Here is a 25,910-nt window from a genome sequence, read left to right as displayed (position 1 = left end):
AGAGGTACAGCATCTTCTGTCTATTATCACTTTTTCTATGTTACTGAAGAATCAGTGTCACATAAATGGAAGACTTGTTCATACAGTTATCTTGAATATCGCTGGGCAATCCTGGCAAACAACTGAAGCCCTAACAATTTTAAATCTTTTCATTTTAAATCGCTCTGTGCTTTATTTGCATCTTCCTTCCACGCGAGTCTTCCTCTGTGTGTATATGTCCTGCGTGTGTGCGGTGTCTAACACAGCTTTGCTTTCCATTCCTTTATAAGTAGCAATTTTCTACTGTAACCAAATAAAATGCTTATTACACAGAGCATCATCACATAACATCAGAACACTGCAGATGGGAGTTTTGTTTATTTAAAAGAGTGTCGCTTGGAACTTAGCTAAAGAGATTTCACCCTTCTAATAGCAAAAGGGCTTCATCACAAGCTGCTTAGTTCATAGTGTGGTCAATTTAACATGGGCCTTAGAGAACGAAGCTCGTAAGTATTAATGAATAAATCTTAAAAATTATTTGATCAGTCATAATTTCCTTCCTTTCCACGTCCAACTTTATAAAGTGTCAGCATATTTATGCTTTTACAGCATTTTATGTATGTATGTATGTATTTATTTATTTTTGGCTCCATTGGGTCTTCATTGCTGCACACAGACTTCCTCTAGTTGCAGCGAGCAGGAGCTACTCTTCATTGTGGTGTGCACGCTTCTCATTGCCGTGGCTTCTCTTGTTGCGGAGCACAGCTCTAGGCGTGTCGGCTTCAGTAGTTGTGGCCCACGGGCTTAGCTGCTCCAAAGCATGTGGGATCTTCCCGGACCAGGGATTGAACCCGTGTCCCCTGCACTGGCAGGTGGATTCTTAACCACTGAGCCACCAGGAAAGTCCCTACAGTATTTATTTGCTAACAATGAACTTCAAAGAAAATTATTTTGGGTTATTACACAATTGAGTTACAGTTCTACTTCAGTTGAGATCTACTTTTGATATTTCTGTATGTAACAGATAAAAGTCATCCTGCATTTGGTCAAAGTCTAGAATCCGAATGAACTTTAATTAAAAAAAAAATTTGGGTTAAATCTCTCTCTGCTAATGTCATTCTCAATAATGAAAACTTTTCATAAGGTAAATGCAAAGAGATGTCAATATATGCAAATACTGACAGAGTAAAATTAAAACAACACATTTCTATCAACTCCTGTATTTAAAAAAAAATCCCTTCTACCTTGGGACCACGCCTATGCAATTATAGGAGAAATTTAAGCTTTCATAGCCAGTGATGGAAATTATTAGCCATCAGGGCTTCAGAACTAATGCTGCCAAATGGAGAGATGAGTGGGTGGTGCTCTGTGGTCTCACGGTTTTCCTGTAATTCCTAAATATAAAGATAAAGGAGCGTACTTACCTCTGTCCACAGCTGATCCACCTGAATTCTATGTTTTAACATTTCTGATCCAACTCAAAGGGAAGTTCAGGGACACTCATGAACAAGAGCCATGTTCAAGAAATCTATGAGGATAAATTCTTCTAAAGTGAGTTCTGAGGTTGAAATCTGAAGTTTGGAATTTAGGAAGCATGTCCCACAGAAGCAGGGCCAGCAGGGACCAGTGTTCCCAAGTCAGCCCACAGAAAGCTGTTAACTTGGGAATTTGTGAAGTCTTGTACAGAAAAACCTACTCACCAACAGTGTTTCCATGGGAAAATTTTCATCATGTTCCAGATTTCACCTCTGGGATGTTAGGAGCTGGTTCTTCGTTTTTATTTGCAGCTGTGGCCCTCCTGGAGGGAGTTTGAAGCCCACCTCCCAAAGCTGCTGCTCTGACGACCAAGAGTGTGGCTGCTGTGGCTCCCAGTGGAGCTGGGCCTCCATTGAGTGAGGAACGGGGAGACCATGGAAGGGCTGGGGCAGGGTGGGGGGTGGTGTTCCTTCCATCCCCTCCTCCCAGGCTGCCCTTCACCCTTGGAGGTGGAGGCAGTCTGTGGAAACAAGGGAAACCTTCCCACCCACCCTCCCTCCACGGGATATGCTAGGGGTGGGGGGGTGGAGGTACCACCTGGAGGAGGTCAAGGCCTGGAGTGGGGAGCAGCAAGGGGCAGGCTGCAGGAAGGAGCCGAAAGGGGTTTTCCACTCCCACCGGCCGCCCTCTCCCCTCCCCCACGGCCTCTAAGGTGGGCATGGACCCCGCAGACTGGGGGTGAGCTGAGGTGACAAGTCGCCTGGGTGGAGGGGACTGTGAAAGAAGGAGTGCAGGGAGTCCCCCGCAGCAGGGGGAGGGGACTTGCTGGTGGCACCAGGCCAGGCGGCCGCGAGCAGGACGATGATCAGCCTGGGACCCGCTCCTCCCATCCCAAGGTGGCATCAGGACAGAAGGAGCAGTGAGCCTCCTGCTGCCAGGGGTTTGGCACCACAAAGCACTAAACAATCCATTTTCCTAAGATGCCCATGAGAAATGCCAAAGGCTCCTCTTTACTCGCCCACAGTGTGTTCCGGGCTAACACACGAGACCATGTCACATGGGCCTAATGAGAACACGGCACATCAGCTCAGACTCCCAGAAGGTACGAGCCCCCTTACGAGTTCTGCACGGTGCCTGCAGCACGGCTGACCATCAATATGAAACAACCACCTCACTGCACGTCAAGTTGCAAAAGACTCCATTTTTTAAAATCTCTGCGTTTCATTCCTGGCTGTTACTTTGACTACCTCTTTTGATAAACCTGACATTTACCTGCTAAATCTGACAAGAGGAGCTAGGTGTGACTAGTACTGACTGAATCAGAAGAGATGAGGAGGTCTCTCTAGAAACTTTGTTAGTTTAGAGTTTACATCTGATGGTGAGGCTGACTACATACCAGCAACCTCATAAAAACCACTGTAAGAGTTAGTGGGAAAAAATGTCAGTGGTTTAGACAATAAATTTGACTTCATCCTAATCTCTCTTGTACTCTGATCAATGTTACTCATCATTTTGGCTTCTTTTAGTCAGGGATTATACAGAATCCTCCCAAAGTAGATAAAGTGCACTACTTTTCTAAACCAACAGCCAAAACCCAAATAGCATTTTATGAAATTGTCAGGTAAACCAAGGCTTCTCTCTCCCCGGTCCCCACCCCGAAACCCTAGAAAATCCAATCTCTCCAATAACAAACCTTCCCATCCCCCACATTTTCCATAGTAAACCTTCAAACAAGAACACTGGCTATTCTTTGGACCCAATTTTTCATTTGGCTTAAAATCCTTTAAAATTTAGATTTTAATGCATCCCTTCCTTCCCAGTATCACCAGTAATATTTCTCTTTCTTGGCTAAAGCACTGTGTACTATTCTTGGGCCCTATTTTAAGCTGGGGTGGCAGGTACTAGATGGGGTTGCATTTCACCTCCAGGCCAGGTAATTTTTATTTCTTAACAGAGTTTTCTCTCAGGGATGAAACATTCAGGCTGATATAAAAGATGTAAAAGTAAACATTAAATTGATTTTTAAAAAGCCAAAAGTACCAAAAGGACCTACTCTTTGTCAACACCTTTCCCATGGTCCTTAATTACCCTGCTAATTCCTGACTCTGTCCTCCTATTAAGCATCAGTTCTTGTATTTCTTTAAAAAATACTCAAGCAAAGACCTCTTTGAGAGTGCACAGATTATACAAGTGTTTGAATAAGAAGGATGTCACATGTGTCCTGAAGGGTATCACCACGCAATGCCAGTAGCCTGTGAATTCACCTAAGTACTTTATAACAAAAAGAGTAACAGACTAAAGGGTCACTTCTTTCTGTGGTTTTCGTCAAAGCCGTGGGAGTGTCATTGATCATAAAGGACCCTGTGGATGATGACTTTTGGGGGCCATCAACAATCGTACTTCCAATTTCAATCCTCAGTATTTAACGGAGAGGGTGCTTTTATTTTTATCACGGCATGAATCCAGTCTGATTGTAGCTTTGGCCCTGGTCCCTGCAGACGCCTATAACACATTCTCCCCAATTCCAGATTCAAATATTCAATTAAAACAGATGTGCAAAACTAAGGAAAATCCACCACCAGAAACATACTCTACCCCTCCACAAAACCACCAGCTCTGGGGAAAACCAGTGTCCGCTGTTCCACATCCGGCTCCTCCGCTTAGGAGGTCCTTAAAAATTCACGTCGCTCCTTAACCCGGGCGCGTCTCAATGTCCAAAGAGGCCGATGAGGAGGAGCCGGGGTCTAGAAGCTCCTGGGGTGCTCGCCACGCCCCCGCGTGGGCCACTCCTCGTCCACCCACCTGCGCAGGACCCTCTCCACGTCCGCCCTGTGGTAGAGCCGACAGAGCTCCATCAGCTGGCCCACCGTCCTCTGACTGTTGCGCAGTAAGAACTCCAGGGTGGGGCTCTGGGGCCGCTGCTCCAGGAAGCACAGCTCGTCGTAGGGCATGCCCCACTTGCTGGCAAAATTCCTCCAGTTTTTCACGGTTGGGTGACAGGGGTCCAGCTTTATCCTGATCACGTCCAGTAAGTCCTGGTCATTGAGCAAGTCGCTGATGGTGGGGGCCCGGAGGGAGAAGGAGGAACAGGTACGGTTCTCCGCGCAGGACGCCTCCTTGCTCACACCTGCGGGCACAAACCACACGGCCCACGGGTCAGCAAGAGGCCCAGGAGGCGCGCTCCCCTCTTCCAGCCTCTCTTCTGCTGACTTGTTCCCAGCGTCAGCGTGAGTACCACAGCGCGTCTTACACACAGGCGTCAGGAGACTCACTGCTACATACTCACCAGCAACGTGTTGTTCCTCGTGGCCAAGGACGGCTGCTTTGCCAGAACAGAGGCAAGATTTTACAAAGCCAGCTTTCCTTGCTTTCTGAGACCCTCCGTCCCACAGGCCGTGCCCTGGTGACCCTGCGGGCCAGGACGAGGGCTCCGAGGAGCAGTCCTCTCTCCACGGGCAGATCACCAGCCCAGGGGGTGGACTCAGGCATCCCACAAGAGACCAGCCTGTCTGCACCCACACCTCAACTCTCACCACTTCCAAGAGACGAGTCAGCCCTGGCAGCCTTGTGGTGCCAAGCACAGCCTGTGCGCGTGTAAAGGACTGCACAATTCTTTAAAAAGTCTTAAAAAAAAAAAGAGATTCACACACACCCCAAACTGGAATATCCACTCCATGTGCATATTTGAAAATGAGTGATAACTGATAATGCCAGAAAACTGACTTTTTAGATTTACAGCACCGTATCATGCCTTTGCCTTTATCTGTGTTTTCTTCACCCACGGGGCTGCCTTTGAAGTGGAGCCAACACCCCGAGGTACGCAGTGGGCGGGGCGAGCGGGCGACTCTGAGCTCAGCCTCACCACGAAGAGCAGCCCCAGCGTGGAGGAAGGGCAGCCTTCCCCATCAGCCATCCTTGGCCTCACCGCAGTGCTCAGCAGCATGTCAGCAGGAGGGTGGAGGCAGCAGGTAAGCGGAGAGTAGCCCAGAGGTGAGAGCTCAGTAGGTAAGAGGACGCAAGGCAGTTACAGTAGCGCTGGAAGCGGGGTCTGCACAGCAGGGCAACCCAAGCGACTTACATCCTGCAACAGCACTGGGTCTCCTGACGCCGCTGACCAGGGACAGGACCAGCCAAAGGCGACACAGAGCGCACTGGCTTGGAAAATTCTAGGAGCTTATGAGCCGCGTGGACTTCCCAATTTAGGAAAGTAAAGAATTCGGAAAGAGGGAGTCACTGTGGTGACTGTAATACTGAGAACCAGCAATTCTGAGGCAAATACAAACTAAAGGATAACAAGAGCCACGAAAATTACACTCATAATCCATGACCTACTAATATAACTTCTGAGAATCCAGCCAAAGGAGATCATCTAGAATATGTATATACGTGACCATTTTTATTACAGTGTATTCATATGACCCATTTTTCAAAAAAACAATTTAAAAATCAAAGGTAGGGGACTAGTGAAATAACTATACTACTCCACTGCATATTATTTAAGTCATTACGAAGACTGTGCTGCAACCTAGAAAATGCTTGTGCCATCATGTTAAGTGAAAAATGCAAGATGTAAGGCATTTATTTATCTGATTAAAACCATAGGAAAAGTCTCTGTTAATAGTACCAAGGAAGGAAATGTACAAAAATGACAATAGCAACTGAGGTTAATGGGTGAGGATTATGTTTCTGTTTTCCAAACTCTCTCCAGTGGTGGTGTATTTCTATGACAGCGAAACAACATATTACATAACAAATACATTGTTTAACGCAGAGAAGACTTATCAGCAGAGCTGCCCTCCTCTTTGCACAGGGCTCCTCTATCATAAAAAATAAGAACCTCAAACGGCTCTCCTCTGGTTTCATAACTCACTGAAGCGACGGACGTTCTCTTACTCTTCTTTTATATACTGTTTTTCAAAACTGTATTTCCTTATCATTATTTTTTTGGCCACACGACACGGCATGCGGAATCTTATGTCCCCAAGCAGAGATGCAACCTGTGCCCACTGCAAGGGAAGCGCAGAGTCTTAACCACTGGACCACCAGGGAAGTCCCAATTTACTATGAAACTTCTAGAAGGAGAATTCCAAATCTGTTGCCCCCCAATGCCACCTCATGTTCTTAACCTTCACCTTCTCTAGCTGTGTGCAGCATCTGACCCAGCCGAGTTCTTGCCACACCCGGCAGAGACCAGACCCAGCTCCCTGCACCCCAACTGCGAGCCACAGTCCAATTCTGACGGGGTAGAAAAATCCAGAGAGGCAGATCCCCAGCTGCCTTTGAGGATCCCCCGGGCCTCCTGCTGCTCCTAACACCCCATCACCCCGGCTCCCCTCACATCTGGAACCGGGCCCAGGACTCTTGTGCCCCTTTGGACACTGTCTACTGCACTGTGGTGTGTTTTCCCTGAAGGTTCCTTCTGATGGCCAAGCCCACATCCCCAGGCACATCCTACCATGTCCCAGTCACATCCCTATCCTGTCTCCCTGACACGCTGAGATCCCAGCCTGTCTCACTGCCGTGTCCTTGGGACTTCCAAGGGCACGCTCTGGTCCTGCTCTTAGCCCGAACCTTTCCCCTCCTGCATTCTCTCCCTTTGCTCATCGTCTCCACTCCCAACAACCTCGACAAACCTCTCCCACTAGAATGGAAGACCCTTTCTTTTTGCAACTGCAGGACCCAGTATATCCCTTGGCATATAGTAAATGCTTAACCAACCTGGACTGAACGAGTGAGTGAAGAAATGAATGGTCAGCTCTGCCTGCTCGCCTGGGCTCCAGAACCGACTGCTGGAAAGCTCCTCTTGATGTTCAGATGACACCTCCAACTCACAGGACCCGACACAGTGCTTACACTTCTCCCGCTGTGCACCCAAAGCACCTCAAGTCCCCTAGGGACACTTGCAGTCCCCCAGCACCGTACATTCTCTCTCTATCCAGCCAGTGACCAGCGCCCCAGCCTCCCCCGAAAGCTCTCCTCCACGCCACTCCTCCTGTCTTATGTCCCATGACTTCCTTGGATACAATCTGGGCTATAGAGAAGAGGACGGGACTCAGATCCCTGAATAGAAAACCTGTATTTTCTTTGTTTCAAAGTTTAATTAAATGAAAAGAAAAAAAATGAATATAAGCTCAGGGTAGAACATTTAAAAATTATATACAATTATGAATTTTGTATACACTTGAACATTTAGAGTTTTCCCGTATTTTCATGACTATGAGTAAGAATTAGATGCAGATCCTTACACATAAAATTTTTGGCCACTTCTTTAGTCATCTCACCAGTAATGGGATGATCAGGCCAAAAGGAATGAGCATTTTAAGGCTATCAATGCATATACCCTAAATTCCTTTCCAATTTACACTCCAGACAGAGTACAGTGAGGGTGCTTGTCTCACTCCACCTTTGTCAGCACCTAGTTAAAAAAAAATCTGTCAATTGCCTACCTGGAAATTAACAAGGCTTTCCTCCATGCCCTTCCTGGTGTTTTCTCTCTGATCAGTTACATCTCTCTGTTTCTCTCTCCTTTTGCCTGAACTTCCTCTAAGTGGACTGGACTTCCCTTCAGCTACTGAACTTCTCCCATTCTATAAATCCCACCTCAGATACAGCCCTTCATGAAATCCCCAGCTCCTGCCTGCAGGGCCGGCTCACCCGGAGTCCCATCACTGTGCTGGCGTCACCCGACTCTGCCGCACAGCGAGCTACTCTGCACACTTTTATGGCTGCTGTTCCTCATTTACCTTAAATGCCCTGAGAGCAGATTCGGAGCCTCCTGCAGTGTGCTCCACATCTTAGAGTCTTAAAATGTTGAATTATATTTCTATTAATACAGTGAGAGTTATTCTTCAGCTCTATTAATAATGGGGTAGAAAGAAGTAAGACTTTAGCTGCATGGTGGGACAGAAGTTTCTTAAAAAAAAAGAAGTGCCTAATGGTGAAGGTGGTTTTGCACTAAAAGGAGGAAACTGTGTAATTTTCTTTGCCCTTATTTAAACGTAGGGTCAACAAAACACTCTGTCAAGTGGAAAAGAAAGCAGTTTACCAAAGGGTATGTATAATTCAGTTTTTATAAAAACAAAATAATGTAGTCACTTATACCCACATAAAGCATATGTTATATACACACTCACAGGCATAGAAAAAAGTCTGGAAGTATGTATAACAACGTTAACAATGGGTATTTCCTAATTTTCTACAGTTACTGTGTTTATTTGGGTACTTAAAAATATTTTTTAAATGTCACTGAAAAATAAAGTAGGATTTACACCTCTAAGTCCAGAATTAAACCTATTGGTGTCTGAAGGTCTACTCTGTATTACCTTTGTAAGACTCAGGGTTGGCAAAGTTTTCTCCTTTAGTGTCAAGAAGAAGAATGAAAACATCAGTAGGGTTTCTGTGGAGCTCCTCTAAGCCTTCTAGTGCGTGAGAAGCTTCTCTTTCTTTGAACAACTACATTGACCATTTATCAGTTTGTTTTAAAATACGTGATGTGCCAAAAAGTCTAGTGATGTTTTCCTTTTGCATTTTCAACAACAAATGCTAGGCCATTTATCAAACTGGAATGTACACAAACTGCCAACAGTCATGAATTTAAAGTTGCCTTTTAGAACCACAAACTATAATTAGCTCTGGGAGGACTTAGCAGAGAAACATGTTTCTTTTCCTATGAGATACATCTTGTCCTGCCCTGCTGTAAACACCTATCATGTAAAAGTGCATGTGAAAGGAAGACTCGGTGATGCCTTGGGGAAGAAACAATCGTGGCAAGAGAGAGACTTAGGACCCAAGAAGTTTTCATGGGAAATGGGGACAATGGGATTATTATTTGATGCTTCTCAAGGACAAGCACAGGGTGACTGCACAGCAGAAACTCAAAAACTGTTTACTAAATGAATGAATGGATGAGACTGTGCTCTCTCCTCAGGAGACAAGGTAGGTTTCTTATTACTGTTTGATAAATTTTAAGACCTGAAAAGAATCACTAGTAGAGGGAAGAGACTGTTGCTTGTGTCTGTTGGCAGTTAACAGGTATGGTGGAAAAATAGAACAGAAATGGCCTTCAAATACAAAAAGAGGGATTAAGTCTACTCGTAGATTTGGGGGAAGAAAAGAGAGTGTTACTGACGAATGAAAAGTGAATTATGTTAAAAATTCACTTAGATTCTCTAACAAGTAGGGTCCTCACTTGCCACTTGAATTGTGTACATTTCACTGATGCAAAACAAGAATGGATCACACCTTTATGATGACTTCTTATTGTAGAGGCCAACACCCTGGAAGGACTTGACCTCTGTAAGTTTAGTTTGAGTACTGGCTTAACCTAAGAATTTATCAGCAGAGGGAGGCCAAATTTCTCTGCAGTTTTCATCAACACAGTAACTGTCATTTATCACATGCCTGATGAACAACCAGCCCTGCACAGAGCCCTTTCCTTGCACGACCCTGAAGCATCCGACTCTGCATGGGTACCAGATGGGGCGCGTCAAACCCCAGTGCTCCGGCTTCCCAGAGCTTGAGTGCTCATGGCGTGTACCATCCACGGGCTCCAGATCCCTCATCTCTCAAATGGAGATGATCACCATTCCCACATCCTATGAATGAGGTGAGATACACGATGCGAAAGCATTGTTGTCAAGTCTTATGCAAATGTTATTTAATGAGGCTAGGTTTACAATTATTTCTTAAGTAGATGGAAAGAAGAGTCCCCGTGTCGTCTGGCCTCTGCTGACACCTCCCAGCTCACCCCCTTCCCTACTGCTCCTCACTGCCCACACTTGTCCCCAGAACACGAAGCTCAATGCTGCCTCAGGACCTTTGCACCAGCTAGCTCTTCCCCCTGGAGTCCTCCTTCCTCAGATCTCCACATGGCTGGCTGGCTCTGCATTATTTAGACCCCGGTGCTCCTTCTTAGCTAAAGCACCATCCTTCCTCTGCAGGCAAAACCCGCTGTACTCGTTTATTTTCCTCAAGGCACCTACCACCATATGAAATTCCTTATTTGTGTTTATTGACCGTCCCCACTAGTAGATAAGCTCCAAGAGGAAAGGCACTTAGACGTCTGATGTCATCACTTCATTCCAGGCACACAGCAGGCACTCAATAATGTCTGCTGAGTAAATCAAGTGAATGAAGAATGGGACACAGAGAAAGTCAAATCAGAAACCTCTGGGCAGCCTATGAAGAGCCATCTAGCGATTTTCAGACAAAGTGCAAGTTCTTCAGTGCTGAGCATGTACAAGGCAGAAGAGAGATGCCTGGTTGCTATGGAGAAGGAGCACCCTGAGTACCACGGCAATGATCCACAGGAGCTTTAGATGCGTGCTGACCGACTGTCAATACAAGCGGACACGGGGCAGGTGTGCAGCCTGGACAGGTACTGAGCTTGCTGAGGCCATGGCCTCCCTCTCTGAACAGGGACAGCGATACCTATTTCATAAGGCTGCTGAGAGGATTCAATGAGATCATCCCTTAAAGCCTCATCCTAGCGCATGGTAAGTCTGCAACAAAGAATTATGAGCTGCGGGTAAGGAACCGTAACCAACAGCCCTTTCAAAGCAGTGGTTCTCAACCCTGGCCACACAATGGAACCCTCTCACCCCCTTTACCCCACTATCCCTGCAGAGATTCACAGAATCCTGATGCCTGGTCCCACCCACCGACATCCTTATTTCATTGGTCTGGGGTGCAGGCGGGAAAGGGAATGTTTACGCGCTCCTGAAAAGTCTACTGTGCAGCAGGGTTGAAAACCTTTGCCTTAAAGACATCTACTGAGTAGGTACTGAGTCACAAGGGCCTGCTGAAAGTCGAGTTTAGACAGATGGCAACTTCTCTTGGTGACTAGGTGTCAGTGGATAGGTAATACTGCCCCACACCCACAAGCAGAAGAATGGATTTTCCTGTGGGATTTTTGCCCCTTTCCCGCTATTCTTCATCCTCTGTCTCACGCACATTTTACATCACACCTTAAAGAAGACTTCGGAAATCAAGCGTGTTCATTGACAAGGTACATCTATGTCACTTAAGTCAAAGTAAGAAATGGTTCATGTCCAGCGATGCAGTGCCTAACTTTCAAGTCTGCGGCCGACAGGTCATAAAATGCTGGTCAATGAACAGTTAATTGTAAATTGGAACAAGATGCAGAACTCAAAAGGGTCATGACTGGTTGAGCTGGAAAATGTTGTTGTGGATCACAGACTGACGATAATTAATAGGCTGAGAATCAGAACGAATGTCAAGAATGTGAGCAAATGAATACAGATCTTGAGACTGTAATTTGTGTTACTCTTTTGGGAGGGCAGGTTAGCAATTTCAATCATAACTTAAAATGCAAATACCCTTTGACGCGGACAGCCCACTTCTAGGAAACAATCTTAGAGACCTACTCCAGTGTGTTCCCACTTCAAGTAAACACCCCATCTCCAGCTAGAAAGGGTTATTTGTTTTGTTGTTGCCAGTTTGAGTTTTTTGTTAGAACCATGATTGATTTGAGATCCCACCCAGAAGAAAGCCCTGGTCAAGGATTAACATCCGACTAGTCTGAAAGATTTACTTCCAAGAAATTAACACACTAATGAGGGACATATTTAGTCCCCTCATGAAAACATGAGGAACATGTTTTCCCTCAAAAAGTGTTCATTAAAGATGTCTGCTGGACCTCCCTGGTGCCAAAGTGGTTGGGATTCTACCTGCCACTGCAGGGGACACAGATTCGATCCCTGGTCCAGAAAGATCCCATAAGGTTTGGAGCAACTAAGCCCGTGCACCACAACTACTGAGCCAACACACCACAACTGCTGAAGCCTGTGTGCGCAGAGAGCCTGTGTGCCTGGAGCCCGTGCTCTGCACAAGAGAAGCCACTGCACTGAGATGCCCACGTAACACAACGAAGAGCAGCTCCTATCACCACAAGTAGAGAAATCCTGCAGACAGCAACAAAGACCCAACACAACCAAAATCCAAACAACCAAAAAAGATATGTCCTTCCATTTCATCAGAAAACATCATAAAAGGATCCCCGCCACGGAAGGGCACTGACAGAGCCGAAGTTGAAAGCCACAGAGTCAACGATCACTTTGCCGTAAATGCCCAGCGTGTCGATCTTCTCTAGGCTGATCCTGTGGGCATAGTTCAGGGTGTGTTTTCCATTGACAGCCACCTGGACAAACAGAAGACAGCCCCCCACCAATAAAAGTTAATAAATGCATTGTATTAATGTATCCAGATTTAACTTGGATGTAGTTTGGGGCCTTTCCCCACAGGGCTCCCCATGACATGTCTGACCACGCTGTGACGGAAACACCACAATGAGCAGCGCTGCGTGACTCCCTCTCAGTTCTTCATGGCACTCAATGCCACGGACCCTCCCTCCAGATCCATCACGCACCCACAAACACACGTCCCCATGCACGTGTGTGCCAGGCATGCACGTGAGACACCCAGGATCTGGAGAGCACCCTGCTCAGGGCAGGTGCTCCACACACCTGCTGACTTTGCTCGATGAAGGAATGTGGGCCAACAGCCCAACGGCCCAGATTCCTATCTGTAAACAGGAAGCGCACTCCCCCCAAGGGCTGCTGTTGGGAGGAGCTGACCCCGTCCCCCCGTCCCTCCTGTGCGACTCCAGCAGAGGGTACCAGTGCTCGGGTTCCTTCTCCCTCCCGCCCAGATGCCACTACGTGTAGGGAGTGTGGGCAAGACACACCGAACACAATACACTCTCTGACCTCGAGGCGCTGAAAATCCCATCCGCAGACAAAAGAAACACAGGAAAAAACCAAAGCGCAACAGCACAGACAAGCGTTGAAAAGAATGAGACAGACACAAGGGCACCAAGGGCCAGAGGAGGGAGGGCTGAGGGGAGAGTGGAGGTTTAGGGGAGACGTGCTGGTGGGAACGGGCTCTGAAGGTCAGAGGGCTCTGCACCTCGGGTGGGCAGTCTCCACCCGAGCCGTCAGGTCCTCCACAGGCTGGCAGGCCGGGTGGGGGGGGCGCCTCCAGGACCACCTCCCCCCTGCACACACACGGGGAACAGTGCTCCAGGGAGCAGCACTAGCACTGACCACACGCAGGGCTTTCTGGGACGTCCTCGGGGTCTGGAATGTCAGGATCCTACAGGACGAGGCTGCAGCAGGACGGAACTTTACAACCCCCCCCCGCCCCGCCCCCAAACCTCCTACACCAGGACCCCATCTCTCTGTCAGTTCAGACTCCCCCACTCTCGGGGTCCTGGTGCCTATCGCCTACTTTCCCATCGTGAATACAAAGGCTGTGAGTGAATACGCCAGTTCAACGAAGCTGAGCCCTGCCAGCAGAAACACCCTCCAGCAGAAAGATCCGCGGCACAGGCCCCGCCCCCCACCCGCACCAAACCTCAGCGGGGGCAGTGGCTGTGCCCACCTCACAGGAGGCTCCCTGCTGGGCCCTACTCTAGAGGAAAACTATAAAGCCAAACTCTTCCTCTGGACTCAGCAGACCCGAGGGTGAGTTCCCTCATGGGAAAAGCGGCCCTCGCGCTTCTTCTCACGAACGAGGATTCCACCTCCACCCTCCAAAACCTGCCTGGAATTTGTCATTCAGGACCATGATCACAATCTCAAAAGATTCTTCTTTCTTGAAAGGCATCTCATAGGTGATCTCTTCTCGGCCCCACTTTTCATTTTTCAGAGTGTTGCAAACAATGCAGTTGGCCCTTTTGAACCGTGGGTTGAAATGAAAGGCCACGTCTGCCCGAGGAGTCACGCTGCTGCCGCACTGAAAGTCCACCTGAAACCTGCGGGGGAGGAACACGGGCCACGTGAGGACTCAGAGAGGAAGGCGGCCTCGCAGGTCCCACCGTGCAGACACCCAGGCCGAGTGACACCGGACGGATCCCCGACTCGCTCATCCACCAGGCCTGAATCCCGACTCGCCTCGTCTCCCCTCCCTCCTCCTCAGGAACACACCCCTGAGCTGCAGCCAGTCCCTATTGTCCAGAAGTACCTACACTGCCCAGGCTCCCTGCAGGTGGCATCCCCAGGTGGCCCAAGGTCTGCTGAGGGGGGGAAGGGAAGTGTTCAAGGAAAACCGCTGGAAATGCTGGAAACGGCCTCCAAAGTCACTCGGCATCTACCTTCTCTCCACCCCCTGCCCCACCCCACCCCCAAACACCACCTGGACCCAGGCAGCTACCCCAACATGACATGAGGACCAGAGTCCTAGCGTCCAGGAACCCTGAGAAAAAGGACATCACCCTGCGACGGCAGGTGTGAGCGTGAAGACGTCCGCTCCTGTGACAGCTTCATGGCGAAGCCTTCAGCCATCTGGGCAGTCCCCACAGGCGTCCCGCTCACATCTTATTTAAGCCCCATAGAGCCGAGCCTGACTCTAGCAGATACAGCTTTGTCCAGAGTTTGTGCCCAAAGCAAGCATTAGACAAGACCACCCGGAACAGGTGTTAAGAGATGCTGTGGGGATGTTATATGTAACTAGACCACAGCCCTCTCATCCGGACACAATTCCCTGCATTAACTACATGCCAAACTCTTTACACTGACATCAGACTCATAGCAATAAAAAATCCAAAGAACCTATATTTCAGTTTTTCATTCCAATTTCCTCAGCACCTTGGCCAGGGCTGCTATAAAAGCAAAATCAGGCATCCGAGTACCCACACATCAGTCCCACGTTATTTTTTGTTGTCCCACATTGCAAAGAGGTTTTTCTTGTTCTTGTCTCATATAACATAATGACATTACCTGTCCGCGTCACTAGGAACATGCCCACGTAGTACAATCAAACTTCCAGGCTCCAACTGCTCAGAAATGGTCCCAACATAGGGAATTATCTAGGAAAAATAATTTTAACAAATGTTCATTTCCAAACTCAAAGGACTACATTCTTAAAGGCTGCACAGAAATCAGCTCAGACCCTAGCATTCTCCAAGTCCCCCTCACCAAACAGCTACACGGGAACAACATGCCTAGGAGACACACAACACCTGCAAACCACTCCGAGTTCTTTAGGAAAAGACCCACAGTATTCACAGGAATCTTTTATGTGGCTGGGGTCCTGTGGAATGCCATGCCCTGCTCCTGCATCTTTCCTAAAGTTCCACTTATGATCCCAACAAAAGGAGCCAGACCAGGCCAGGCCCCAGGCCGGCGCTGATGCAGTCAATCTCCCTCTCCCTCCCTCCCGCCCTCCCTCCCCTCCCCCACCCCCCACACACAACGTGCAGGGGGCACTCCAAACCCAGCCACTGGGCTGCAGCTGGGAGTGGGTGCCTCGCCTTCCCCGCTGGGCTTCCAGGCTGCACCCCACAGGGCACTGGCGGGAACCAGAGGTCCACATGATCTGAAGGGTGCGCTCTGCTTGTCTGTGGGTCTCTCGAGACGCAGCACCTACATACCCTACCTGGTCCAGAGTGCAGGTGCGCCCAACAGGTGGTCCCACACAGGACTGTGGTCTCCACCTGCCCCCCCACCCCACCCCCAACCCAGCCTTCTGTCTGGGGCTGACACACAATCAGATCTTGTCACGCCCCATCCCCGACCTGGGAGCCCCTGACCGAGCCATGCAGGCCAGACACCAGCATGCCTTCTGCCAGGCTCACCCGGGTGATGACACCTGTGCTCACATGGATCCAAGGTCGCTCTGGCTGCCAAGGAGAAAGAAATCAAACAAGAGAGGCCGCATACAAGTAGCTGTAAATCAGTGGCTCATAAGCTGAAAATCTCAGCTCAAGCACCATCTCCTCTGTGGAGCCTTTTTCAGCCTCCCTGGGCCAACTGAGCTGGCTGCCCGCGCAGGGTCACCACGGCCCTCTGTCCTCCGTGCGTTTGCAAACATATGCCCAGACTGTGAGCTGCCCGGGGCAGGACTGGGCCCTCGCCTTTACACCCCCAGGACAGGGGTCAAGAGGTGATCAATAATCACTTGGTGAATGAAGGAGCTCTCACCGGCCCGGACACCAGGCTCTGGCAGGCCTCACACGTGCACAGGCGCAGCAACTAAGCAGCTGCTGGACAGAGTGTTGCTGCCTTAAGCAATAAGGCAAGAAACCACCAAAGCCAGCTGTCACCTGGTGTCACGGCAACTGCTGGCGGCAGGGGGTGAACAGAGCTCATCAGACCAGGAAATGAGAAACACGACTGATGTACAGAATACGGCTCAGCTACACATCACAGTGGGTGCTTTCTGTGTACAGAGAATGTGGAAGGAATCACTCCTCTGGGCCACAGCCCAAGAATAAATAGCAGCTTCTTCCAGCTGTAAATTACTAAAATGAGAACAGTTTTCGTAATTTCAGTTTTTGTAACCTGTATGTTCAACCGTATTTATGCAGAACATTTAATAACACAAAAATGTTAGTGATATAACATTTCTCATTGTTATCAGTGAGAAAGTGACCTACAAAACTCCATACAGGGGACTTCCCTGGTGGCACTGTGGTTAAGAAGCCACCGGCCAAGGCAGGGGACACGGGCTCAGGCCCTGGTCCAAGAGGATCCCACATGCCACGGAGAAACTCAGCCCGTGCGCGCCGAGAGTCCACGCTCCGCCACAAGAGAAGCCACTGTGAAGAGAAGCCCGCGCACCACAACAGAGCAGCCTCCACTCGCCACAACCAGAGAAAGCCCTCACAGCAACCAAGAACCAAAGCAGCCAACAAATAAATAAGCAAATTTATTAAAAAAATAAAAAACAAAACTCCGTACAGTATGGTCTTAATCAAGTTAACAATAAACATCGAAAGGGAAAAAGAAACTACTGTAAAGAAATAAGCCAAAAATGCTGCAACACTTTTCTTGAGGGACGAGATTTTTATTTTTTTCTTCATGTATTTGAATATTTTGCAGATTTATATGATTAGCATTTATAATGCTCATACCCACAGATTTTCTTAAATTACACATTAAATTTTAGGCTTGGAAAGAGCTTTTTGAGACCACCCATCTATTCCCATCCCTGCTGAAAGGATGTTACAGCTGTTAAGGGCTGCTCCGGTGAGGAGCAACTGCGCTGCACACGTGGGCCATGTGCTAAGTTGTCCCTATCAATGCTTTCTACTGAGGAGAACACCCTAATTCACATCCACAAGAAGCAACTTTTGGGACCACGTGAAGGACACAAATGCCCCGCAGCCCACCCACTCACTCACCAACACCGCTCCTGAGGAAAGGGAGAAGGGCGCTGTTTTCTAGGCAACTGCAAGCTTTGAGGCTTTCTTGTTTCACAAATAATTGATGTAAGACAACAGAACACACCTCTGAGCACACTGGAGACAATGCCACAAGCTCACACCCTAGTTGGGTCTGTTGTTGGCTGCCCGAACGTCCCAGCGGATTCACAAGGCTCTGCCTTTTCTCCCACCACTTACGAGATGTCTGCTCTACGCCAGGGTCGAGGTAGGCAGCCTGTAGCTGGAAGGAAGTGTGAGGCCCGTCCACCCGGGAGGTTATGATACAGCTGGGAAGACGTCAGACACCCACGGAAAGATGGTCAGAGTGGAAATGTGACACTCTGTGTAGCTGTGCAAATCGGAATCTCCTTCCACAGCTGGACAGTCCTCTACCGGGTGGACAGACGACCTCATCTGAGCTGCGGCAAGAGCATGCGACGAATATCTGTCCATCAGGACCCCCAGCTCAGGCTTTAGGTCAGGACGCGGGACAAGGAGCAGCCAGAGCTATGCGGTGTTCGCTCTGGCCGGGGCGGGGGGGGGGGGGGGGGGGGGGGGGGGCAACAGCTACGTCCAGGGGCAGAGGCAGCAGTGGCGCCAGGGGTGCTGCCAGTGCAAAGGGGGGCGACAGGCGTCTCTTAGAGAGACCAGCCCGGCAGCCCGATTCTGGCTGTTGTCCGTGATGATTGTCAGTCCTGTCTGCTGATATCACTTAATAAATCCCTTTGCTGCTTAAATTAGGGTTAGGCTTCTGTGTGTACAACTACAAACCCTGACTGATTCAACATCTAAAACAACGGGACAGGAACGAAGCGTCAAATAAATGCTTCAGAAGAACCTGTGAAGACTTCTAACTGAGGTGGCCTAAGTGTGTGAAGGAGGTACGACCTGAGTTGGGAAGAACATGATTAGGTAGAGGCAGAAGGCAGGCAGTTCAGGTAGAAATGTCCGATTACAAAAGCACACAGGCAGGAGAACACAAAACGCATGTGGGAGACAGCGAACGGTACAGGAGCCGTTAAAGACGCGCAGAGCTGGGGGCAGATGTGAGAAGGGCACAAGGAGAGTGGGGTTTGGGAACGACGACCCAGTGGGGGTGCAGTACCCTGGAGGGCAGGGGACTGTCGGGGAGACTGATGACTCCAGCAAGCCCGGCCCGAGGAGACCAGGACGTGATCCAGGCTGAGGGCGGCAGACGCGGGGGTGGGTGGGGGCAGAGCTATTCCACGGAAGCTGTCTATATGGGGCCGCCGCCTCACACGCTGACACGGGGGAAGGCACAGCTTCAGAAGGAAGAAGGTGAGTTTCGTGCGAAGGTCGGCAGGGCATCTACGAGGACATACACGACAGCAGTGGGAGACTCAGGGCCAACACGAAGTGAACGGCAAGACGCACACGTAGCAGCCAGAGGAGAGGGGACTCTGTGCAATGAGGGCTCCTGGACAGACCGAGAGAGGAGGAGCCGGGAGCAGAGCCTCAAGGGCGCTCAGGGTAGCAGGGTGCGCAGCACGTCAACCCGGCAGGCCTGCCTGCTCTCTCTGAAAGGCCTCCGTCCAAGGCCGGCCCGTGCCTGCTGTCTAGGAACTGGGACCTGCAGACAGCACCCACCCCCCTCGCGGAGGAGCGTGGCTACCCGCCTAACCTGTCTCTGCCACCTCGATGGTTTATGCTAAACACCTGCTTTCCTGTGGGGCGTCTGGAGGTGCGGTACCTGCGAGGCAGACGCTGTCTATGCGCCAGGCCCTCAGTAAAAGCCCTGGGCCCTGGCTCTCTAGTGAGCTTCGCTGGTAGAGAACATCTCACACACGCTGTCACAACGACTTGCTGGCAGACGGAAGTCCATCGTGTGTGACTGCACCGGCAGAACACCCTGGCAATGCTGCACTCGGTCCCCCGGTCTCCGCCCCATGTGCCTTTTCCCTTTGTGACTTTACATCCTTTCACTGGGATCTATCACAGCCATGGGTATGACTCTATGCTGGTGAATCATCAAAACTGAGGGTGTGTGGGAGACCTCGATGCAGCGTGAAAAGGGAAAGAAGAGAGAAGGATCCGTGAGAGCGAAGAGGCATATCAAGGATGTCAATTTCAAAAAACAGGCGGACTGTCAATGTCTTCAACCTGGAAAAATAAGGAAGATCCCCCCCTGCCCCCAAAAAGGCAATGAAATGGACATCATAACCTCTGACCCACGGAGTCCACTTTTATAGACTTATCCTGTAAAACACCAGCTCAGGCGCACTAACATCACAGCCAAGGATGTGCACCACAGCACTGGATACCAGCATAAAAGGAAAGAGCTCATTAACAGGGCACCGGTTTATGAGTTCCAGGACATTCACACAGCGGACCAAGTACACAGCCATGAAAATCAGTGAGTAAGCTATGAACATGCTCATGTCTCCAAAATGTGTTAAACGGAAAAAAGCAGGGTGTAGCACAGCTCATACACTATGATACATGCATGTAAAGAAACAGGATGTACAAAAGGTGAAACACACCACACATGCACACTCTTGGATGTTCACACATATTCTCAGGAAGGATACACAGAAATCTGGCAGGAAATGATTGTCTTTAGGGAGGGGGACTGAGCACCAAGGTAGAAGGAAAGCAAGTTTTGATGACACCCTTAAATACTGCTTGAATTTTTAAAAATGATTCACACATATTTCCTATATACTTTTAAAATAATTTTTTAAAAGTCACTTAGTTTGACATCAATGAATTTAAAATTTTGATGACAGATTATTTTCAAACTCTTGGGGGTTTGATAGCATGGAAGGTCACTGAGAGAAATGGAAAATCACAAAATGGAAGGAAGCTGGTTTGGGAAGGAAGCTGGGAGTTTGGTTTTCAACTCCTAGTCCTGAAGGGCTGGCAGGGCACCTAAGAGAGCTGGAGATTCACCCTGGGTGAAAGGGCAGAACTGTATACAAACTGTATACACAGTCAAAAGCTGATCAGTAAAGACATCAAAGAAAGAGAGACACTGAAGACAAGATCAGTAAAGACAAGAAAGAAATTAAGACAGTAAAAAAAATCAGAGGGCAGAGAGGGATAAATTAGGAGCTTGGGATTAACAGATACACACTACTATATATAAAATAGACAATCAACAAGGACCTACTGTAGAGCACAGGGAACTCTACTCAAAATCCTCTAATAACCTATATGGGAAAAGAAGCTGAAAAAGAATGGATACACATGTATGTGTAACTGACTTGTGCTGTACACCTGAAACTAACAGAACACTGTAAATCAACTATTCTCCAATATAACATCAGAATTAAAAAAAAAAGAATTAGGATTCAGAAAAAAAATCAGAGGGCAGAGCCACGGTGAATGAAGACAGCAGAAATCTACTCTCTCAGAAAGGAAGTCAGCAAAACAAGAATAAGGGAACAAAGACAGGAAGGACCTTCAGAGACTAAAAAGATTTCATTGTTCTGTGTTGTAAGGTTAAGCTGCAAGGTAGAAAGGGAGGTACTTAGAATATTAAGGAAAAAAGGGTCAATGTGGAAGTAAGGTTCCAAAAGAAATTGGAAGCATGAGCTTTTCAGGGCCCGGTGGGATTAATGTTAATAAGTGGTTTGTTAGGAGTGACAGCCAATCAGTTTAATTTCTAAATAACTTCTCAACTAACCATCACATCTTAAGAACTCTATAAACAACCGTAATAAAACATTTAAGCAGATATTGAGTTGCCAAACAACAGATTTCACTGAGGGCATTTATAGTATGAAGAGATCGTCTTCCAAATTATTCACTCAATTTGAGTGCAAAGAAAAGTAAGTCGGACTTTTTTAAGTCTTGGAATTCTATCTGCTGAACTAGTCAGTGAAATATACTAAATAGGGAAAGACTATACAGGACAGTTATACAATTTCCTTTATATTTTCCAAGAGTAACTATGGACAGAATTTGTCTACCACAATTTTTAGATTATATTTTAAAGTCATTTTTATTGAACTAATTTTAATAACACTGTTAGCTGGTGGCAGCTGCCCCAAAGCAAAACAAGGCCACGGTGAGTGCTATTCAACATCCTCAGAGGAATCCAGTTTCGTTTCTGTATGTGGAATGTGCTGTTACACTAGCTACCCTTTTCACATCACATAATCAAGCAAATAGTGCACACCATATCCTTCAAAAAGACCTCATGCATTTCATTTAAAAAATCATTTTGCATGAGGCTTCAGCTTTATCAACATTCTCATTGACACATTCTATACTTCATGGTCTCAAAATAAAGAGTGCCCTAAAACTAACTCTAAGCTTTTACTGATATTAATGACTAGTATTCAGGGTTATAGGAACTGAAATTTAACATTTTACAGTATAAGAAGCAATAAATGTGGACCAAAACTTTAGAAACATTAAGAAATAAAAACAGAAAGGTGGCAGTTCTGTGTCTTCACAAGGCTCAATGAAGAGTACAGTAGACACTCAATAAACACTTCCCTTGTGATCAGTTCACAACACTTTGCTTGTGAACTGATTACAAGAAAGAAAATATTCCAGAACACAAGGAAATATTCACTTTCGAAACGTGTTATGAAATATCCTCAGAGCTGCCCGAGGCCACCAGAAGCCCTGAAGGCAGCTGCTGCTCGAAAGGGCAGTACTTCTGCAGGCCCGGGCCTCAGGGAATGAAACATGAGCTGACTTTTGTTTCAACTCTGTAATCGAGGCTGCTAACCCCAGAAATTACAGGAACCATCATTACCCTCTACGACCAAGACATGCAGGGATTTTAAACTATAAAATTATTCTCTACATAACATTCAAATAAGGTGTCTCTGTGATCAAGGGCAGAGCTGAACAGCATTAACCCGACCATCTATCCCTCCTGGCTTCACCCAAGGTTACTTCAGTCCCCCTTGGCAGGCACTATTTTTTTTTCCATGTTTGCAGAAAGTCAGTCTACAACTCTGAACTCTTAAGATGCACAAAATCCTGTTAATGCAGCCAGTCTTCCTTTTTAAACCTACTACGACTGAAGGCTATTTCCTCTAGCACTGCCTTTGCTTTATATGGTGATTATACCTCATTCCCTCACAATGACAGTAAACCTCAGTGCGAAAAAAAGAGTTACAGCTACAAAGTGAATAACATAAATTTGAACCCACTTACACTCATAAGACTGGTTTAAAGGCCTTACTTGAAGGACTCTTACCAAGAGTCTCCTATAAAGTGTTTAAAAAAAAAAAAAGACAGCAACTCTTTCAGACACGTGGAAACTAGACATCTCTAAAGATTCTGAGACTGCATGAAACTGAAACAGGTTCATCACTTCCCAGCAGGTACATTGCAATTTCCAGCAATCACATTCAGGGGTTCCTGGACTGGCCTGAGGCTGGGACAAGACCATTCGGTTTTCTCATTTTCCATCTCACCACTGGCTTCTGACATGCCCCTGCTCAAGGGCCCAAGCAGGACTTGAAAGGCACAGAGAAAAGCTGAGAAATTAACTTCTCGTGAACAAGTCTAATGAAAAAAGAAAATTAAAACGTGTGGAGAAAGAAACCCATTTTCCTCTGAAAATTATGTCTTATGATGATCTGAGCCTTCTTCCCACCATGACCAGGGCTGGCCTTCCCCCCACTGTCCTCCCATGCGCTTCGTTCATAACACGAATCATCGCCTTATACAGTTGACCCTTGAACAACAGAGGTTTGAACTGTGCGGGCTGGAATCCACTCACACTCGGATTTTTTTCAATACACTTGATCTTACCCAAAAAGCCAAGAAGCGATGGATTTTTTTCAATAAACACGTACTACCTACCCGATGGTTGGTTGGCTGAATCCCCAAATGCAGAACCTCAGATACCCAGGAGGGCTGGTGAGCAGACTTGAGCAACCGCGGAGCTCCAAGGGCTGGATCTGGGTTTAGTCTGGGCCCACCACAGTCCCATCACATAGCAGGTGCTTTATGTATCTTTACTCAATTTGACTTCTACCCCCACCCCCACCCCCCCAGCAATGGATAATTACTATCCGATTGGACTTGCCCTCAGCCCTGCCACAGGCAAAAAGTGATTTTATACAAATCACTTACCGGTTTAATGATTTCCTGTTGTTTAATGATTTCCTGTAGATCGTTTGAGGATGCCATTCTTTCCCACTTTTTTGTTGACTGGGGTCTCTCTTTCAGGTATAGTCTAAAATGTTAAACAAGTTTCATTTAAAGAATTCCCAGATTGAGGCACCTGCCTGTGTAAAATCAAAATAGAAGGAAAGAAAAATAAGCATACAGCATTTTCCTCATAACTATTTTTAAAGATACAAATTATTTTACTGATATTTACCAAATAGCAGGATGCTGTTATATTCAAAGATCTGACTGCAATTCTTATTCAATGTACTTTTACTAAATAATTTTGGATTAGGTATATAGGAAATACTGATTTAAAATATACGTCAGTAGAAAATTTCTGACTTGGAAAACTGATTAAAAATACTTATTCTTGGGAGTTCCCTGGTGGCCTACCAGCTTTCACTGCCGTAGCCCAGGTTCTATCCCTGGTCAGGGAACCTGGGATCCCAAAAGCCAAAACAAAAACAAAAACAAAAACTTATCACCCACAGGCTTGTTCTGCAGATTAAATGAATTAATAAAACAATGGAATGGTATGTGCCTTATCAGTTTTATCTATTGTTATTAGTAGAAGGACTTGCTCTTCCTTTTCCAAATTAAAGACAACAGAAAAAAAAATCCAGTTCCTCAAATATTAATTTCCCTGTGGCTAAAAGAAAGATAGAAGGTAAAAGTTTTAAAGAGAAAAGCACCATCAGTACTACATTTAACAGCTCCAGGGAAGACTTGAAGACTAAGCCAAAGTAAAAGAGAAATGATACTCAAGCTTCCTGCATTTTACTTCCACCAATTCTGTCATTTTACCAAAGGGCAATAGGCACTCATCACATCTATTACTTTGTTTCTATTAAGAGAAAAACTGCATCTCCAAGGACCAGATGCATACAGCAGCATCTGCCCCTAAGAGGGTCTGGGGGGCTGACTCTTCCACTAGCTTTCAAAGGTCAAGGTGCAGCAAAGGGGGGATGGGTTCACATCTTTTGGTTCACAGTTGTATTCTGGCTGGCTGTTGTTTCTACAGATGTGGTTTTTATGAGAATCTGTAACTTTTTGTCTTAAGTTATTTTTCACTCCTTGGGTGTCTGAAAGAGACTTGATAGTGGCCTTTGACAGGACTTACTCTATTCTGAACAACTGCAGATGGGCTTACAAGAGGGACTTTGCTGGTGTAACTAAGGTTCTCAATCAGCTGATGTCAAGATGGGGAGATTGTCCTAGCTTGCCTAGTGAGCCCTTAATCAAGAAAGAAGCCAGACAGATGCGGTAGAAGAAGAAACCAGAGATCTGAAGCATGAGAAGGATTTAACACATTCTTCCTGGCATTTCGATGGGGTGCAGGTGGCGCACACGGAAGGTACATGAGAGAAACAAACTTGGAAAACAAACTAAAGTATCCTGGAAGTGGATTCTTCCCCAGAGAATAGAGCCCAAACTGGATAACACCTGAACTTCAGCGTGTGACACCCTAATCAGAGTACTCAGCCTGGTCCCCCTAATTTCTGACCTAAGGTCACAGGGCACATGGGTTTGATCCCTGGTCCAGGAAGACCCACATGCTGCAGAGCAACGAAGCCCATGAGCCACAGCTACTGAGCCTGCACTCCAGAGCCTGAGAGCCACAAGTACTGAGCCTACGTGCTGTAACTACTGGAGCCACGAGCCTAGAGCCTGTGCTCTGCAAGCAGGGAAGCCACCAATACGAAAAGCCCGCGCACCACAACGAGGAGTAGCCCCGCTCTCTGGAACTAGAGAAAGCCCACGCGCAGCAACGAAGACCCATCACAGCCAAAAAAGAAGAAAATAATAAACATTCTTTTTTAAATAAAAGAACACTGTTAAATTTACAGAACCCGTCATTGAAAACACGGGGAAGGAAACGTCTCCGGATTCCACCGCGCGCAGGCGGAGCCCGTCCCGGGCGGGGAGGGCGCAGGGGCGAGGGCAGCCCCGGCAGAGGGGGCGGTGGGCAGCCGGGCTCCCCCGGGGACAGTGCCGGGTGCCCGGGCACCGCGACTCCAGAGCAGCGCTCAGACCCCGGGAGCCGCGCGAGGGGCGCTGCCCGCCGCCCAGCCCGACCCTCCGCGGTGAGGACCCGCGCGACGGGGCTCCCGCAGCCCGTCCCACCCGTCTGACGGCGATACGGGGCCAGAGACGCCCGGACCCCCTTGTCGGCCGGCGCGCCCGCCGCGGC

The 25,910-nt window shown here is 47.7% G+C and overlaps 3 protein-coding genes across 4 annotated transcripts in view; all 3 read right to left on the bottom strand.

Moving 5' to 3' along the window:
* Window positions 1-25,910, bottom strand: part of LOC130853138 (galectin-8) — a 71,877-nt gene that overhangs the window by 45,873 nt on the left and 94 nt on the right. The gene's annotated exons all lie outside the window — the stretch shown is intronic.
* LOC130854249 (ectodysplasin-A receptor-associated adapter protein-like) lies at window positions 3,527-5,368 on the bottom strand. Its single transcript, XM_057736975.1, has 3 exons — window positions 5,238-5,368; window positions 4,742-5,067; window positions 3,527-4,582 (listed from the first exon to the last, which is right to left on the bottom strand). The coding sequence occupies exons 1-3, from the start codon at window positions 5,366-5,368 to the stop codon at window positions 4,200-4,202; spliced, it is 840 nt and encodes a 279-aa protein (XP_057592958.1). The 3' UTR covers window positions 3,527-4,199.
* LOC130853140 (galectin-8-like) lies at window positions 10,084-25,881 on the bottom strand. Its single transcript, XM_057734405.1, has 5 exons — window positions 25,844-25,881; window positions 23,681-23,783; window positions 15,192-15,280; window positions 14,017-14,227; window positions 10,084-12,613 (listed from the first exon to the last, which is right to left on the bottom strand). The coding sequence occupies exons 2-5, from the start codon at window positions 23,735-23,737 to the stop codon at window positions 12,449-12,451; spliced, it is 522 nt and encodes a 173-aa protein (XP_057590388.1). The 5' UTR covers window positions 23,738-23,783; window positions 25,844-25,881; the 3' UTR covers window positions 10,084-12,448.

This window comes from Hippopotamus amphibius, chromosome 5 (genome assembly GCF_030028045.1).
Source record: "Hippopotamus amphibius kiboko isolate mHipAmp2 chromosome 5, mHipAmp2.hap2, whole genome shotgun sequence".
Lineage (NCBI taxonomy): Eukaryota > Metazoa > Chordata > Mammalia > Artiodactyla > Hippopotamidae > Hippopotamus > Hippopotamus amphibius.
Note: the sequence above shows the minus strand (reverse complement) of the source record. Positions and strands in the feature narration are given on the sequence as shown.